Source organism: Ailuropoda melanoleuca, chromosome 14, assembly GCF_002007445.2.
Source record: "Ailuropoda melanoleuca isolate Jingjing chromosome 14, ASM200744v2, whole genome shotgun sequence".
Lineage (NCBI taxonomy): Eukaryota > Metazoa > Chordata > Mammalia > Carnivora > Ursidae > Ailuropoda > Ailuropoda melanoleuca.
Window position 1 is genome coordinate 5,479,756 of NC_048231.1, and position 16,954 is coordinate 5,496,709.

The window sequence follows — 16,954 nt, forward strand, 5'->3', positions numbered from 1 at the left end:
ATAAAATTATTTTCCTTCATACAAGAAAAAAAAAGGTTTAGATCCCACAAAGGCAAATTCTCCATGTGATTCTCTCCCCTCAACTATCCAATGAAACTACTGAGGAAGGAATGACCTCATGATGCCAACCAGACCTCCTGACTCACTGTCCCACTTATGTTGCTGTTCTCCCTTCTTGACATTCTCTCATCCTTTGTTACAACAAACTCTTCTTCTGAAGTCATGTTACCTTTTTACCCCTCTCAGTTCTCTTCTTCAAGTGCCACCCTTCACCAGCTTCTGACTCTACCCTGCACTCTCTTGACGTCAGTTACTTTCTCCACACTGTGTTTCACAAAGAGATCTCACCACGCCTCACATCGCTAGAACGCCAAAACACACTTTTAACTGCCTAACCTAATACCCGCCACCAACCGAATGACCTGCAGGCACCTGACACTCAATATGTTCCAAACAGAGCTATTAACTTCCCCCAGGAATGGCTGCTTCTTCTTCCCTATCTCAGAAAAGAAGTTCATCATTCACTCAGCTGAATTAGCCAGAAACTACCAGTCCTTTGGACTCTCTACCATACTTGACACATTTATCCACTCACCAATAACAACTTAAAAAAGCGTTTCAGGAATTTTATATACAACCTATTTTTGAGTATTCCAAATAACTCTGCAATGTAGGGATCTCCATTTTATAGACGATGGTTTAGATAATTGATAATAATAAGTGAATGTAGGTTTATCTGACTCTCAAGTCACCGTGCTGTCTAGCTAGACTGTGGGAAGCTACGAATACGCTCAATCTGGCCTGCCACCTTTAAAGTTTTACTGGAACATAGCCATGCTCATTTATTTATGTCTTTGCCTGCTTTAACACTACAACAGCAGAGATGAGTGGCTGCAACAGAGACTTATGGACCGTGAAGCCTAAGATAGTTGTTATCTGTCCTTTTATAGAAAAAACAATTTGCCGATTCTGAAACTCTGCCATCCTCCATATCTCTCCCACCTCGGGTTATTGCAATGGCCCCCTAACCGGTTTCTCTACCCGCAGCCTTTCTCTCCTCCAATCCATCTTCCACACTGACATTCATCCCACAATCTTCAGGATAAAAGACAAATTCTGTATCAAGCTATGCAAGGCTTTTGACATCATAATTCCTTCCTTCCTCCCCATCCACATCTACTTTCCATTCAAGCCAAAGTGAAATACCTGGAATTCTACAAAAGGGCCAAGCCATTTGATTACTTTTTTCACATATGTTCTCTTTATTTCAAAAAGTATCTAAGTCCTACATGTTTTTGTATTCTAAGCTCAAGAGTCGCTTCCTCCTAGAAATCTTCCCGCATTATTCAGGATAAGCTAGATAAACTTCTTTCATTCATTCAAATTATGTTTAATGAGCCTATCAACCAGGCATAATGCTTTGTGCTAAATATATAATGATGAATAGGATGCAGACCCTGTTCTTACCAGCCTTATAGTTCAGCCCAACTTCTTTATTCATCTGTTCAAAGCCTTAGCTCTTAGCTCATAGTATTAACAGAGGTAAGATGGACATGAAGATGGAGAAGGAATGGAGATGGGGAAGGAGCTGCAGATGGAAATGGGAATAGAGATGGAGTTGAGGATGGAGATGGAGATGGGATGGAGATGGAGATGAAGATAGGGATGAGGAGGAGGATGGGGATGGAGATGAGGATGGGGATGGAGATGGGGATGGAGATGGGGATGAGAAGGAGGATAGAGATGAAGATAGGGATGAGGAGGAGGACGGAGTGAGAATGGAAATGAAGACAGAGATGGGGATGAAGATAGGGATGGAGATAAGATGGGGATGGAGATGAAGATGGGGATGAGGAGGGGGATGAAAATGAGGATGGGGATGGAGATGGGGATGGAGAAGGGGGTGGAGATGGAAGGAATGGGAGAGAAAGAGATGATTAGTGCTTCTCTTGTCTGACACCATATCACTAACTTACTGAGGGTCAGAAAGTATCCATTTTTTTTTAAAGATTTTATTTATTTATTCGACAGAGATAGAGACAGCCAGCGAGAGAGGGAACACAAGCAGGGGGAGTGGGAGAGGAAGAAGCAGGCTCATAGTGGAGAAGCCTGATGTGGGTCTCGATCCCATAATGCCGGGATCACGCCCTGAGCCGAAGGCAGACGCTTAACCACTGTGCCACCCAGGTGCCCCCAGAAAGTATCCAATTTGTCTCCTTAATAACAATACTACCAGAACGCCTGGGACATTGCTGGATGAATTAAATAATTTTGAGTGATACAGAGATACAAGGTAGTTCCAGAGACCAAGTCCTTGCAAAGAGGTCAGGCTAGTTAATAGGCCACTGAGAAAATTTCCTGTTTTCTGGGAAAATTCAATCTTCAGAGAATCTGAGAGGTTTTGTGAAAATGTGACTAGGCATAAAAAGAAACATGAGTATAAAAGAACATTCCTGCAAAAGATATAAGTTCTATTCTAAATAAGAAACAGGGAATAAAGTGCACATCACGTAATCTTTTTCTAACTACTGGACTATACTTCTGAAAGTACTGAACCATGAAAAAAGGTACTTATAACCCTGAACCTTGCGTCCCACAAAATGTTTTTCCTCATAGGATACTCAATTCATTAAAGAAAAGAGACAAAAAAAAAAAAAAGGAAATCTTTTTTACAAGCAGAGGTAAAGCAGACACAAAGAAAGAACTGACCCAGTTTCCAAAATAAACATTAAGCTTAAAAGTCTCTCCATCTGGCTGAATCTAAAACCAGAAATGAAAATCAGCATGTTCACACCCCACTTCCTACCTACACCACAACAGCAAGGACAAGAAAAAATTCAACATGTTACTTAATATTATATCTCAGTCATCTAAAGTCTCATGTTAAGATTTGTAATTTTTTTATATTGAAAAAGGGCAACAGTTCACTTTTATGTGTTTTAGCAGCATTTCTTTAATATTTATTTTCATTTTTTTTCTTCCAAGTTTTTATTTAAATTCCAGTTAGTTAACAGTTCACTTTTAAACCTGCCTGGATATCCATCCACATGGGCCAAACTCCTTCAGAGTCCCCACTGGCCTGCTGTACACACTTCTCCCTGGGCTCCACTCTTATGTCCTGAAGCAAATGTCTTTTTCTGCCTAATTTCTATTTGAAAAACACTTTTCTTTCCAAAAGCACATTTTCTGCTCTCTACAATACCTCCTGGCCATGCCCTCTCTTAACTCTTTACTGAATATATTCCATACAAGACGCATCTTACTCTCCATAACATAAGGTATGTAATATACATGAAAAGCCCTAAAACCTGTGACATCTCTTCCATTTCATTATTAACCCCATTCCAATAAACAGCCCAATTCTACAAATAGTGGCATAACTGCACTAATAGAATCTTAGATATATAAAATGTTGGCCCTGAAAGACACCTTAAAGCTCATCTGTATCAACTCCTGCATTACACCGTTGAAAAAAACCAAAACCCAAAGAGATTCAAAGACTCTCCAAGGTCACATACGCCTTTGCCCTCAACTTATTCTATATTCTCCCAATCTCTGGGTCTCACCACTTTCTATTTATTTCCTTTCTCTATAGAGAGAGATAAAAGCAATGCCTATAACTCAGCTTGGCTTTTATCTGAACTCCACAGAGAACGCTAACTTAGATCATCAACTGGAGAATATGATGTGTGGCATCAGTCTCCTCTGCATGATATTGAGTGACCAGTATGTAACTAAGTGCTCCCTGGTGGCTTAACCACCCACACGGAGATTTGAATTTCTCTTCATACACAGCCCACTGGCAGATGGTCCTGCTACACTGCTAAGTGTGCTAAACCATTTGCCTGCTGCATTATAAACCATATCAACCAATTACACAAAGATCTTAGACTGCCTGAGCCATCATCAATTACATCCTATTTGAAAATTGCACATAAGCATTATTATGACTACCTGTCTACCAACTAAATCTCAGCAGTTTTTCATATTTATAGTTTTTAGTTTTGCTTTGTTTTATTTTTAAAGACTTAATTGCATGGAATCCCACCAGGCCAGATTCTGATTGCCATATACCACATGAGTCAGGCTGCCTCAACCAAGCAACCAAGCAGGCAACAATGGAAAGACCGAAAAGAAAAAAATACTTTTAAATAAAACAAGTACCCAAAGTCTAATCTTATAGTCCTTTGAAATATGCTGTCTACATGTTTACTAATGTATTTAACAGCATATTAAAACAAAACAAAGGAAGCAAACAAAATAGAAAGGGAGAGAGAGAAAAAAAAAATTTATGGTTAGACAAATTACTTATGGCAAAAAGTTATTCATAACTTATATTTTTATTTTATGCTTCTTTTTTAAAAAATTATAATGACAGATGCAAGTATATAGACTTTTATAATGGTTAGATTAAAATAAAATACAATTTATATGATCATTTAGTAATGAAGAAGAAACTAAGTAAGCATTTACTTCCTTGATAAATCTTTAGAAGAGGATTCAATAAAAATACATTAAGATAAAAGGATAATCATATCAGAAAAATTCCATTCTCATATTGCTTTGTTTTACAGCCATCAAAACAAATCATCAGTGCAATAAGATGCTTTCTGAATAGAAGCAAAATTAGTCTGCTAATCTTTGGAAAAAGAAAATTATTAGGGGCTCAATAAGATTATATAAATGAAATGGATTAGAAAACATTTCATGAAGGTATCATGAAGTATTTGCTTTGCAAATAAGCAAAGAGATTACCCACATCTTGATCTCAAAAAAAAAAAAAAAAAAGTATGCTATTTTCCACAACAGCTGCAGAACTAACTACAAAATACCTTTTCACAGATGTCTTTTGGTAGTGAATTCCATGAACTTCAGCAGGGTCATCAGGTTCACTCATGAACAGACAAATGGAAAGGAATGAGAGAGAGTTTACTACCCTGAGTTGTATAATGGATGGTACCAGAGCCATGGAGTTCTACTCAAGGCATAGAGCATGCCAAATTGAGAAGAGACAAATTTGAGATCAGAATGCATGGTGGTAGACATATGTTGAGAAGATCCAAAAAACTCTTCCAGTTCTGCACTCTGAGCAGGAGGATTCTCCACCCTGGGCAAATGATGGAACAAAGGATTTAAGTCTAAGAAATCCCTAGGTAGCGGATAAAAAGAAATATCCTGGGATCCTGCTGACAGCGAAGGGATCAAGAGGGAACATAAGGTAACTGGGATTGAAGGGAGGCCACAGTCATAAATTTTATCTGAAGATCTGTCTGATAGCAGCAAGGAGAACCTTGAGACTGTGTTCCTGGACAGAGCCCACATGCAATTCACCATTAGGGGTGAAAGGACCTAGAGGTCAGAGAGGAAAGGCCATTAAAGAAAGAAGAGGGCTCAGAAAGGACCAAGGAACTGGAACTGTTGCCATTAAAATCTCTCAATTTTGCTAAAAGGCATGAAAACTTTAGAAGACTTTCTCCAGAAAAAGAGGTTATCATTTTACAAGTAGCGATTATTTTTCTCCACAGAATATAGGCAATTGGTTTCTCCACCAAACTTGATAAAACATTTTTTTCAGTTACGGTGTTATAAGGTTATAAGTGGTGCTTCTCAAACACCACTCAATTCTAAATTGACTAGAATCTTAGCACAACTAAAAACATGAAGCGTTCTGTTTCCTATCTCCCTCTTCCTTTACTCTCCTTACACACACACACACAGAGGCATACAAACACACATGCTAAATCCGTAGCTACATCTATGGCTGATAACACATATTGGGTTCTGGGAACAGTAGTAGTTTGTTTGTTTGTTTTCCTTGGTGTTATTGTAGGGAGAAAAGTGATAGTGAGATTACAAACAGCTGCAATAGGCACATTTGGTTGATATTTTGAGCATGTGTGTCTAATAAATTTTGGAATTGCAAAAAGTTACTGTAACACTTCATGGGTCTTGACAGTTTTCTAACAGCTTTTTGGGTTGTTGCAAAGGAAACATGCCATTCAATTACTAAGGATCCAGAGACTAAGAAGGAAATTAAAAGGCATCTCCCTGGAACACTCCTGGCAATAGAAACTGGACTTGAGGCATAAAAAGAAAACCAAAGTCAACAGACAAAAAAAGTCAGAAACTAGTTTATAAGCAGAAAACTACTGCTCAGGTGTTAAAAGAAAATAGCAGAAACTCAGAAAAGACAAGGACCAAGTTTAAGACCAGGTCTTCAACTTGAAATCAAGATCAGAACTAAATAAAGATAAAAGAAGGAAAAAGACATTTAGATACAGCAATATAATTGGCTCTACATGAAGTAGAGAAAGAATGGAACCAAAACGAACGAAATGAATTTTGAAAACTCAACTGAATCTATGTGAAAATTTTCAGTGTAGGTAGATTCAGAAGGTAGACAGTAAAAAGTAATGGGAGACAAGGTTGTTGATGCTTTCACTAACAAGCCTCTTAGAACTTATCATCAGGGGCTTAGAGACTTAGTGTTGGAGAGCAATCCAGCTATAGGAACCACACATTCCCAGAGGCAGACATAGGTGAACCCAGGGCTTTCACAAAAGAATCAGAGCCAAAACTTGGAGTGTGCATTTTCCTGACATGTATTCTAATCAGAGACCTAACTGGAGTGGATTCAAGAAGAGGAGATTCTCATTATAACCATCAAGGACATCTTCAATTTCACTCATTCATACAACAAATTAAGATTGAGTACAGCATTAAAAATTGTTTAGAAGCTGTGTATACAGAAGCAAAAATAGACAAAGGCACTACTTTCATAGAACTTCCATTCTGAAGGAAAAGAAAAATGGAGTAAAAGTGTTTTCAGGTCTTGGCAGGTACAGAAGCAAAATATTAAAAGGCAAGGATTAAGGGTGGTTGGCTTTGGGTGTTCTCTTTTTATAGAAGGTATCATTGGGAGGAATTTCTGAAGAGGCAATTTGAGTGGAGACCTGCATGAATTCATGGCATAAATCAGAGGAGGGATGTTATAAGCAGTGGGGAAGCAAGTACAAAGACCCCGAGACAAGACTGAGCTTAATATGTTCACAGCAAGATGGCTAGCATGGATAGAATAGAATAAGCAAGGGCAGGAACAGCAGAAAGTGAAGTGTGCAAGGTAGGCAATGGCTAGACCATTAAGATTTTGATAGAAGGGTTAGGAACCTAGATTTTATATTATGTGCAATGGAAGACATTGGAGGGCTTCAAGCAAAGGAATGGTGTGATCGTATTTACTTTAAAAGGGCTACTCTCACTTCCTCTGACTGACTTATTTCACTTAGCATAATACTCTTTAGCTCCATCCATCACTTCTGGGTAGAGACTATGGGGCAAGAGTAAAATCAGAAGGAACATATAGGAGATTACAGTAAATGTCCAGACCAGTGATGGTGACTTGGTCTTGAGTGGTAACCTATGGAAGTGGAGAGAAATAATCAAATGTATTCTGAAAGTAAAGCCAACAAGACTTGTTATGAATAGATGTAATAAGTGAAAAAAAGAGGAATCTAGGATGATTCCTAGGTTTGAGGGCTGGAGAAACAAAGTGAATAGTGGTATCCTTCAACTCTATATAAATTTTATTTTCCTATTATCCTAATGTCAAAAATCTTAAGAAAAAAGAAAGAAAAATCTAACTATACTAGTCTATCCACTCTGCAAAATAGTTTGGCAATTTCTTTTAAAAACTAAACATATATTTATTGTGTGTCTCAACAATCTCTTTTCTGGGTATTTATCCCAAAGAACTGAGAACTTACGTCCAAAAAAAACTGAACACAAATGTTCATGGACACTTTCTTTGTAATAGCAAAAACTGGAAACAATCGAAATGGCTTTCAATAGATTGAACAGTTAAACAGTGGTATATCCAAATCATGAGTACTACTCAGCAATAAAAAGGAATAAACTATTGATACGCTCAGCAACTTAGATGGCTTTCAAGGGGTTATGCTGCATGGAAAAAAGCCAATTTCAAAAAGTCACATTTTGCATGACTCCATTTACATAACATTCTCAAAATCACAACACTACATAGATGAAAAGCAAAACAGTAGTTGTGAAGGCTTAGGGATGCTTTGGCGGAAGGGGTAGGTATGATTAAAAAGGAGTAACATGAGGAAAGGAAGGTTTTTGTGGTGATGGAACAATTCTGTATCTTGATTTCAGTGGTAGTTACAGGAATCTACACATGACAAAACAACAAGGAACTACACACACATATTGTATTAGAGCTAATGTTGACCTTGTGCTGAGCTGATTATATAGGATACAACTATTGGAGGAAACTAGGTGAAGGGCACAAAGGCCTCTCTATACTATCTTTGTAACTTCCAGTGAACCAATAATTGCTTCAAAATAATTTTTAAAATCTATGTTCAAGTTTAAGGCAAAATGCATTATATACATACTAAAAGTATAGTAATAAATACCACATCTGACAAAATGTCATCTTCTGAACTTATAATGTACCAATACATTTTACCACTTCAGGTATGTAGGCAACAGTTTAATCATCAGGATCTCTTTGTATGTAGGAACATATTTCCTCCTAAAAGCCTATTAAGCAGACAGCACTTGGCATTCTTAGTCTACCTCTTTACCTCTAAACAGCAAGTGGAACCTGTGTGTTCTTGTTTCTGTACCTGCACGAAGGAGTGTAGAGAGACGGAAGCGAAACTGCCAACATTGGTGCTCCAATAGCTATCAAAAACTCTTAACTCTGAAAACGTGAAAACTGCCTTATGTTGACCCAAGATATTGACCTTTCATGGGCCGCCTAACACTCCTGGACTCCTAACATCTTTCCCATCAGTGTCAAAATGTAAATCTCTGCCATGTGGAATCTCAGAAAGGATGGCTCAGACCACAAACCAACGACCGTGACCCAAAGGCTTAACAGGGCTAATAACACTAATCATACTTGTAGTGCGATGATCTTAAGGTTACTCTAGGGGTCAGAACTAGGTTTGGATAAATCCTCTAAGTCAACTTGAAGGGGTAGATGATGAAGTCTCCCTCAAAATCTTCTTTTAAAACAGCTTCTTTGTTATGTATCTCCTTAATGTTCTGATCTCCTGACATAATCCATTCTCAGTCTGAGTGGAGAATGCATGGTCTTTTACTCCTTTAGAGAACATTCTACTCCCAGGACCACCATCCAGACATTTAGTACTCAGGTATGCCTGCTAAATTCTGGACACTGTTGTCATTGCCAAATAAGCTTGTATTTACGAATCCTTTCATTCTCTCAAAGGGGCATGTGTTCAACCTACAGTGTTTGTACTGAAGACTAGATTTACAAAACTTTTTTATGAGTCTTAATTATAAAACCCAACATAAAACTATCCTGAGATCAATGTTAGTCAAGAATTCAATTACTAACTAAAGTAGTTTCTAAACTATGTGTCTCCCATCATATCCTGCCTGCTTTTTTGGAATTTAATACACCACCAACAAAACCTATGGGATGTGCCAGATACTGCCTTTCTAGATGCTGGTCTCCCTTGGAAAAAACTCTGCCAGATAGGAGGCTGTGAACAGAATTAAATCAAAGGGTTCCCATCCTGATTTCTGTATCACTCTATCCACACTGTTTTTCATGTGTTAATACATTCTAAAAAGTAAAATACATTATATTTTGCATTTTTATATTCTAAGGCTGAATAAAAACTAAACTAATGTAAATAATATGGATTAAACGCCTTTCTGAAGACAAAGTAGTTTCATTTTAATCCTGTTAGAGATTGGAGTCTGGAAAACTGCCAACAACAATAATTTTTTAATTAAAAAAGAAAAAACAAGATACTTACAGCCAACCATCATCATGGCCACTGAAAACATCTTCTCCACATCTGTGGTAGGAGCTATGTTTCCAAATCCTATGGTTGTAAGGCTTGTCATGGTAAAGTAGAGAGAGGACACGTACAGAGAATCCTTGCTGGGTCCTCCTTCCCATATCCCTGCACTGGTATTATATCGATACGGAGTCCCAATGCTCAAGGCCAGCTGGTAGAGCCAACTGTCTATTTGGATGGTGTTCGTCACTTCATCGATGACCTCATAGTCCCCAATGCTGTACCATATGCAGGCCAGCCAGTGGGCAACTAGTCCAAACACACATACCAGGAGCACGAGGACTGCTGCTCCATACTCCAGGTAATGGTCCAATTTCCTAGCAACACGGCCCAGTCGCAAGAGACGCACCACTTTTAAAGAACTGAAGAGACTGCTGATTCCCTAAAGAAAAGAAAAGATATGATACTTTCAGAAAAGAAAAGGCTGGGAAACAATGCAATGGTTTACCTTCATGAACTTGGCTGCCCATGTATACACTAAAAATATACCCATAATATAGCTCTGACTTTAAGTCAACAAAAATGCTGAAATAATAAAGGAACTTTTTTAAAAAAGATTTTTCCCATCAAGAAATAAGATATTTCTGAATTATTAAATAAGACAACTTTTCATTCGCTAAAGAGGATCCAATCTGTCTTTATAAGTGAAGTATAAATAGCACAGAGAAAAACCAAAGGAGAAAATTGCTCAAATGCAATATATACAGAGTATAGAAATAGGATGATGAAATCAGACCTTTTATTACTTCTCCCTATAAAACTTATCCTCTACTCGAAAACACTTTTATTTCTCACTTTATAATAACCAAAAGCACCAAACTTCTGAGAAAGGAATCCCAATCTCACTGGCAAGCAAACCCATGTGCATGTGGGGAGAAGAAGCAGGTGCCATTGTTGCTTCCCTACCTCCTGTCACAGTCGTGATTAGCACTAAATTTGTAGGGCTCTGAAAAAGTTAAGAGTTGAATGTAGAATGGGTACATAATCTACAAAATCCTAGCATCCCCTAGCAATAGTCATAGAAAAGAATACTGTAAGGGAACAGCAGCAAGATAATCCATTATTTTGTGGAGAAGCTTAAAATCCAAATACAGCATTATCCAAATGGAATACAGCGTACACTTTCTTCAAACACTGAGTCCCACAGTTTTTTGGGGTTTTTTTTTTGGAAGCATATAATAAGCCATGTTGGGAAACAGGATAAGTTCATTCCTGATGCAGAGAGGGAAGATAGAGCTGTGATCGGGAAGCCTCTCATCTGACCATCATAGACTCCATTATTGCTAATTCTTTCTCCTGGGTAGGAGACAAGGAGTTTAGCATAACTCAGTCTGAGCTTCCTTCTGACCAACATAGAGGAATTACTTGGTGTAGTGGAACAGGTATGACATTAGAAAGCTACTAATTTTGGCAACGTAAGGTTCTGGATAGTTAAGGTGGAAGGGTTAAGAATGCACTTGGTTGAGATGCCTTCGGCTTAAGTCAGGATCCCAAGATTTGGGGATCGAGTCCCACTTTGGGCTCGTTGCTCAGTGGGGAAACCGCTTCTCCCTCTGCCTACCACTCCCCCTGCTTGTGCTCTCTCTCTCTCTGACAAATAAAATCTTTTTTAAAAAAGAATGCATTTGGTTATATTATACTCCATATGGGAGCATATGACTAAGATATTTCAAAATAAATATTTGAAAGAGAACAAAGAGAAGAAGAAACAAGAGACCTTGTGGAAATGAAAGTAGCAGGGGCATTTTGACAGTTCTCTGTCTCAAGCTCAATACCTAGGCCTGACTCTATTTCAATTCCTACTCTCAAATGCTGTGGCATAAATGCAGCCTTAAACTAACTCTCATTTTGCTTGAACACTTGAGGGGGGAAAACAGATATCGAACTTTAGGCAGTTAAAAAAAAGAGGAATTGGGGCGCCTGGGTAGCGCAGTCATTGAGCATCTGCCTTCGGCTCAGGGCATGATCCTGGCGTTCCGGGATCGAGCCCCACATCAGGCTCCTCCGCTAGGAGCCTGCTTCTTCCTCTCCCACTCCCCCTGCTTGTGTTCCCTCTCTCACTGGCTGTCTCTCTCTGTCAAATAAATAAATAAATAAATCTTTTTAAAAAAGTAGAATTATGAAAATTCAGGATATGAATTGGCATAATTCAATGACATGAGATCTTGAAAAGTAAGAAGATTCAAAAGAACTTAGAAGCTCTCAGAAATGGAACCATGTAATCACAAACAACAAAGACAAAAATAAGCATTTATTAAGCACTTCTACAGACAAACTGCTGAGTTAGGCCCTCAGGGCATTAAAATAAATATGCCTTGCTTCTGCTCTAAAGAAACCTATAGTCCAAATGTGTGACAAACTCAAACAGGACTAAACTGCGTTGTTATAGATGTTCTCTAGTTAGCTTAAAATTTTAAAGGAACTATGATACTTCTGATAAAATACTACGCAGAAGGGGAGCCCAGGTGACTCGGTTGGTTCAGCGTCCAACTCTCAATTTCAGCTCAGGTTATGATCTCAGGGTCATGAGATCGCGCCCCAAGTCAAGCCCCATGTTGAGCCCTGCAGTGGGCTCCATGCTGTGTGTGAAACCTGCTTAAGAGTCTCTCTCTCCCTCTCCCTCTGCCCCTCCCTGCTTCTCCCCCCGTCTCAAAAAAAAAAAAAAAAAAAACTGCACGAAAAAATCATTTCTACCTGAATTTTCTTTCTCTAAAAACAAAGAGAATAAAACAACAGAGGGGAAATCTTTACCTTCATTCAAACTAAAAAACAGTCACAACTTTCAACCAGAATGCGAAGAATCAGGGCCTACTAGAATTAGGTTCAAATGGTGGGAAGGCATGTTCCCCTGATCTCTGACACAGGCAGAGCTCTTCAAAAGGAGGTGGTCCACCCTGAAGGGTACGTGCTCAGGTCCCCACTTAATCAAAAAGCACCATTTTCTATGGCCATGTCCAACACTACTTAAACATTACCAAATATTTTGTAAGCATTACATAAACTCTGCCACAGGCGAAAGTGATACCACTTTCTCCTGGGTTTTACCAACTCCCCAACTGACATCTCTTTCAAAATCATTATCTAGGGCTACCCCTCTCCATGCTTCTATGGTGTTTCAGGATTCTCACCATGATTATCCTCAGCCCTCTCCTGGCTGATCTACTGCATATGCGTGATTCAATTGACTTCCATACATGGAATTCACCAGTCCACTTCTTAGCACGAAACTTTCTCCTGACTTACTGATACAGAAGCCAAATACCTGCTATACTTCTCCATTTAAATGTCTCACAGGTGTTCAAAAGGTAATTGGTCCCAAAGGGCATCCCTTGCTCCTCCAGAATGAGTTCTCCATCTCCTCCTCTTGTGAGTGACATCATTACCTCCCCCATCCCTTAGACCTGGGGCTGAGCCTCCTGCCACATCCAGCTGGTTATCAAGTGTTATCAAAGGACATGAGTAAGTGCTCAAAATACATCTACTTAGTAAATCTCTCAAAAATTTCCCTTCTTTCCTATTCCCAAGGCCTTGTCTTGGTCATGACTTCATGTTTTTACTTACTTGTGTGGCAGGAAAAACCTCTCCATCAGCCACCTTAGCTCTATTCCTACTCCCTTTAATTCAGAGATCACACTATATAGGCTACCAGTCTAGTGTATATTTAAATCATATCTATTTATTCCTGTCCCACTCCAATCTTTACTGTTACCTCACACCTATAGGACCACATTACTAGTTGCTCCTTCTTCTTAAAGGGTTTGTCCCTCCCACTCCCTTGGCGGCTAGCATCTTAATTACAGTTTATGACACTCCCTCCCCCATGTGCATTTCCACGACATCTCCACCGTCCCCCACCATCTTCACTGACATACCTTCATCCTCTCCCCCACTGTGAGAGTTAAGTGTTCTTCCTTTATGTTATCATATACTCTTTGCACATTTCTATCACAAGTATCACAATAACACTTTATTACAAGTCTAGCTTGCATGCATGACATTCCAAGAAACCCTAGACCCCTGGAAGAATATATCTAGTGTCAATTACAAAGCTTTGTCTATGGTAATATGTTAAGCAGTTTATACACTCAAAGAATATATGAAAAGACTTACACAACACAAGCAAACGTGGATGGGGTAAATTTAGGGACGGATAATTAATAATAGATGTAATGTGATTTAACAGTAAAATATAGACAACAAAACAGGCAATGTAACTTTGAGTTACATTAATAAAGATATGGCATGAAGTATGAAAAAAAGTCTCCTTAATTCCTCTAATGACCAGACCGCAAGTGTAGGAGATACATAAAATATATTCAGCAGAGGACTGCCAAAAAAAGAACTCAGAATTATACCCTATTAGGAAATATGGAAGGAAATAGAAAAAAGAAGACTGGGGCAGGGCATTAAAATTGTGTTCAAATACACGGGGCCCTGATGAGGGTTGAGCTCATTATATATAATCCTAATGCAGGTAACCTGAATCATAGTTGGAGCTACAGGGGTGGAAAGATACAATAAAGATTTCATCAAGCCTGTACCACACACTTCCATGCAATAAACCAACCAGAAAGCAAGATCATTCATTGCTACTTAGAAAAGACAAATAAGTCACAATAATACTGAACACTTACTAGAGGCCAGCTACTGTTCTAACTGCCTTATATGCATTAACTAATTTAATCTTCAACACAATCCAAAGTGGTAGGCACCATTATTAAAACATAGCCCAGGGGTGCCTGGGTGGCTCAGTTAGTTGAGCGTCTGACTTTTGATTTCGGCTCAGGTCACGATCTCGGGGTCATGAGATTGAGCCCCCAGGTCAGGCTCCATGCTCAGCAGGGGTACACTTGGGATTCCCCTCCCTGCTTCTAACCACCTCACTATCTGACCTCACTCTGAAACTCTGTATTATACCTAGAGCATAATGTGTAATTTAAGTACATTAATACCTACAATACTAGCTTCCATGTGGCCATTTTCTACACGACTGAATAAAGGAGATTAAACACCTTGCCACCCTCTTCTCCCCACCCCAGGCATAGCCGTGGCCCACTGCAGGGGTTTGTGGAGGCCCCAGAACTCTGTGGAGTCTGCAACTCTCTAATATGGACCAACTCACTGCATTCCCACAACAGCAGGATTCCTATCTCCATTGTTCATATGAGGACACTGAAGCTCAGACAGTAAATCACTTGTCCAAAGTCACAGAGCTTGGAATGAATGGAAGCATCACTCAGACCTAGTCCTTCAGATTCTTAGTGCATTTCCCACAACAACCAATGGCTGTGCAGTCTTCCTGTCCTTCCCCCCAACAATCCCTGCGATATTCATCTTTCTAATACACAGTACCCTCCAGGGACTCATCACAGACATTACATTAACCACACTCTCCAGTGCAGGCTTCAAGGTGCTCAGGCCCACCCCCGTCTGCACTGCCAAGTCATTTCCCACCATGCCTTTGCAAAGCAATAGTGCTCAGGTCAAACCAAACTCCTGTTTGCTCCCAAACACGACCCCAAAGTTTCAGCTTTGAATCTGTCCAGAATGTTCCCTTCAACTACTTACATAATCAGAAACTGTTATTCAAAATGAATAATATACAAATAGGCAAGTTTGCTTTATTTGGAAAGTTGTTTTAACTTTCTTATTCTCCATTGTTTTGTATCAAAGGGAATTTAATGCAATCATTATAACTAAAACTCGAAGTGAAATGACTTGCTCTTAAAATGTGATGAAATAATAACTAATCTTCAACAAAGCAGGAATGAATATCCAATGGAAAAAAGACCAAAAAAATGTGATGAAATACTTAAAATTTGAAATAATATAAATGTCCATCTCCAGTGTAACAGATAAATACATAATCACACATTCACTCAAAGGAATGCTATCCAAAGATAAACATGAACAGACTATCTACATACAACAAGAATGAATTCAAAAAGCATCAAGTTGAGCAAAAAGACCAGATACAAAAAATTATATACTATGTGATATCCTGTATAAAAAGTGTAAAAACAGGTGGAACTCCTCTGTGGAATTAGAAGTCAAGATAGTGGATCCCTTTGTTAGGGAAGAAGCAGCGACTATGATGGGCATGAGGAGGATTGTGGGGTTCTGGCAACATTCTGTTTCTTAATATGACTAGTAATTACCAGGTGTGTTCACTTTGCAAAAAGTCTTTGAGCGCCACACTTAAAATTGTAATTTTCTTTAAGTATGTTATATTTAAACATAAAAAAAAACGTTCTGGAAAACCCAGCAGTCACTGCTGTGTTGTTAACATTTCACCACAGTACATTATTCAGATCAATGATTTCTTCTGAATCACATGATCTTTTTGAGGAAGGGGAGTCATATTTAATATTGTATTAGATAAGAGACCTTCCTTATTTATGACTCACTCTCATGACCCTTAGATTGGGCCACAAACTGTATTTAATTCTTTGTTTAAATCTGAATTGCATGCATAGAGTAATACTGGACGCTTTTGAAGACCAATACGTAAAAAATGCCTTCCTTCGGAACTACCACCTTTTTGAGAACAACTTCTTGATTTTGTACTTTCTGCCAGTTCTATCTGCTCATTCATTTTCTGCTTCATTGTACTCTACACTTTCCAGTCCTTCTGTGCCCTCCTCTGAAATCCAGCGGTTTTCTGCCTCTATCCCAACCTCTGAGCTCTTAGCACACAAATCCATGGGGTTCCACAGGTGGAAGAGAATATCAAACACATGAAATGTAAAAGAGAACACAGAAAGGCTAATGGAGAACCTTCAGTCATCAGCCTTCCACCTTTCCAGCTAATTTCTTCACTTGAGAAGCCCCTCAGGCCACAGGAGCACAACAAACAATATCGGGGAGACATCTCTGAGTTCTAGCTCCTTGATATTTTTATGGATTCCCACATTAAAGAGATGTGGGATGTTATTAGCATAAAAACAATGTATTTCAAAGATAAAGCTGTTTAAAGCACAAATCAATGCTCTCACTGAATCATCACTAATGATAGTAGGCAAATGGCACCGTTAATATTTTTTCCTATTTTACTCCCTTCTTGCTTTATAAAGAGAAAAGGGATGATCCAAGAA

The 16,954-nt window shown here is 38.8% G+C and overlaps 1 protein-coding gene across 1 annotated transcript in view; it reads right to left on the minus strand.

The window, feature by feature from the left end:
• The window catches only part of KCNH5 (potassium voltage-gated channel subfamily H member 5), a 277,609-nt gene that overhangs the window by 181,056 nt on the left and 79,599 nt on the right, over positions 1–16,954 (minus strand). The window contains exon 7 of the mRNA XM_002914166.3: positions 9,816–10,242. Coding sequence (XP_002914212.1) covers positions 9,816–10,242 — 427 coding nt within the window. The remainder of the gene's footprint in view (positions 1–9,815; positions 10,243–16,954) is intronic.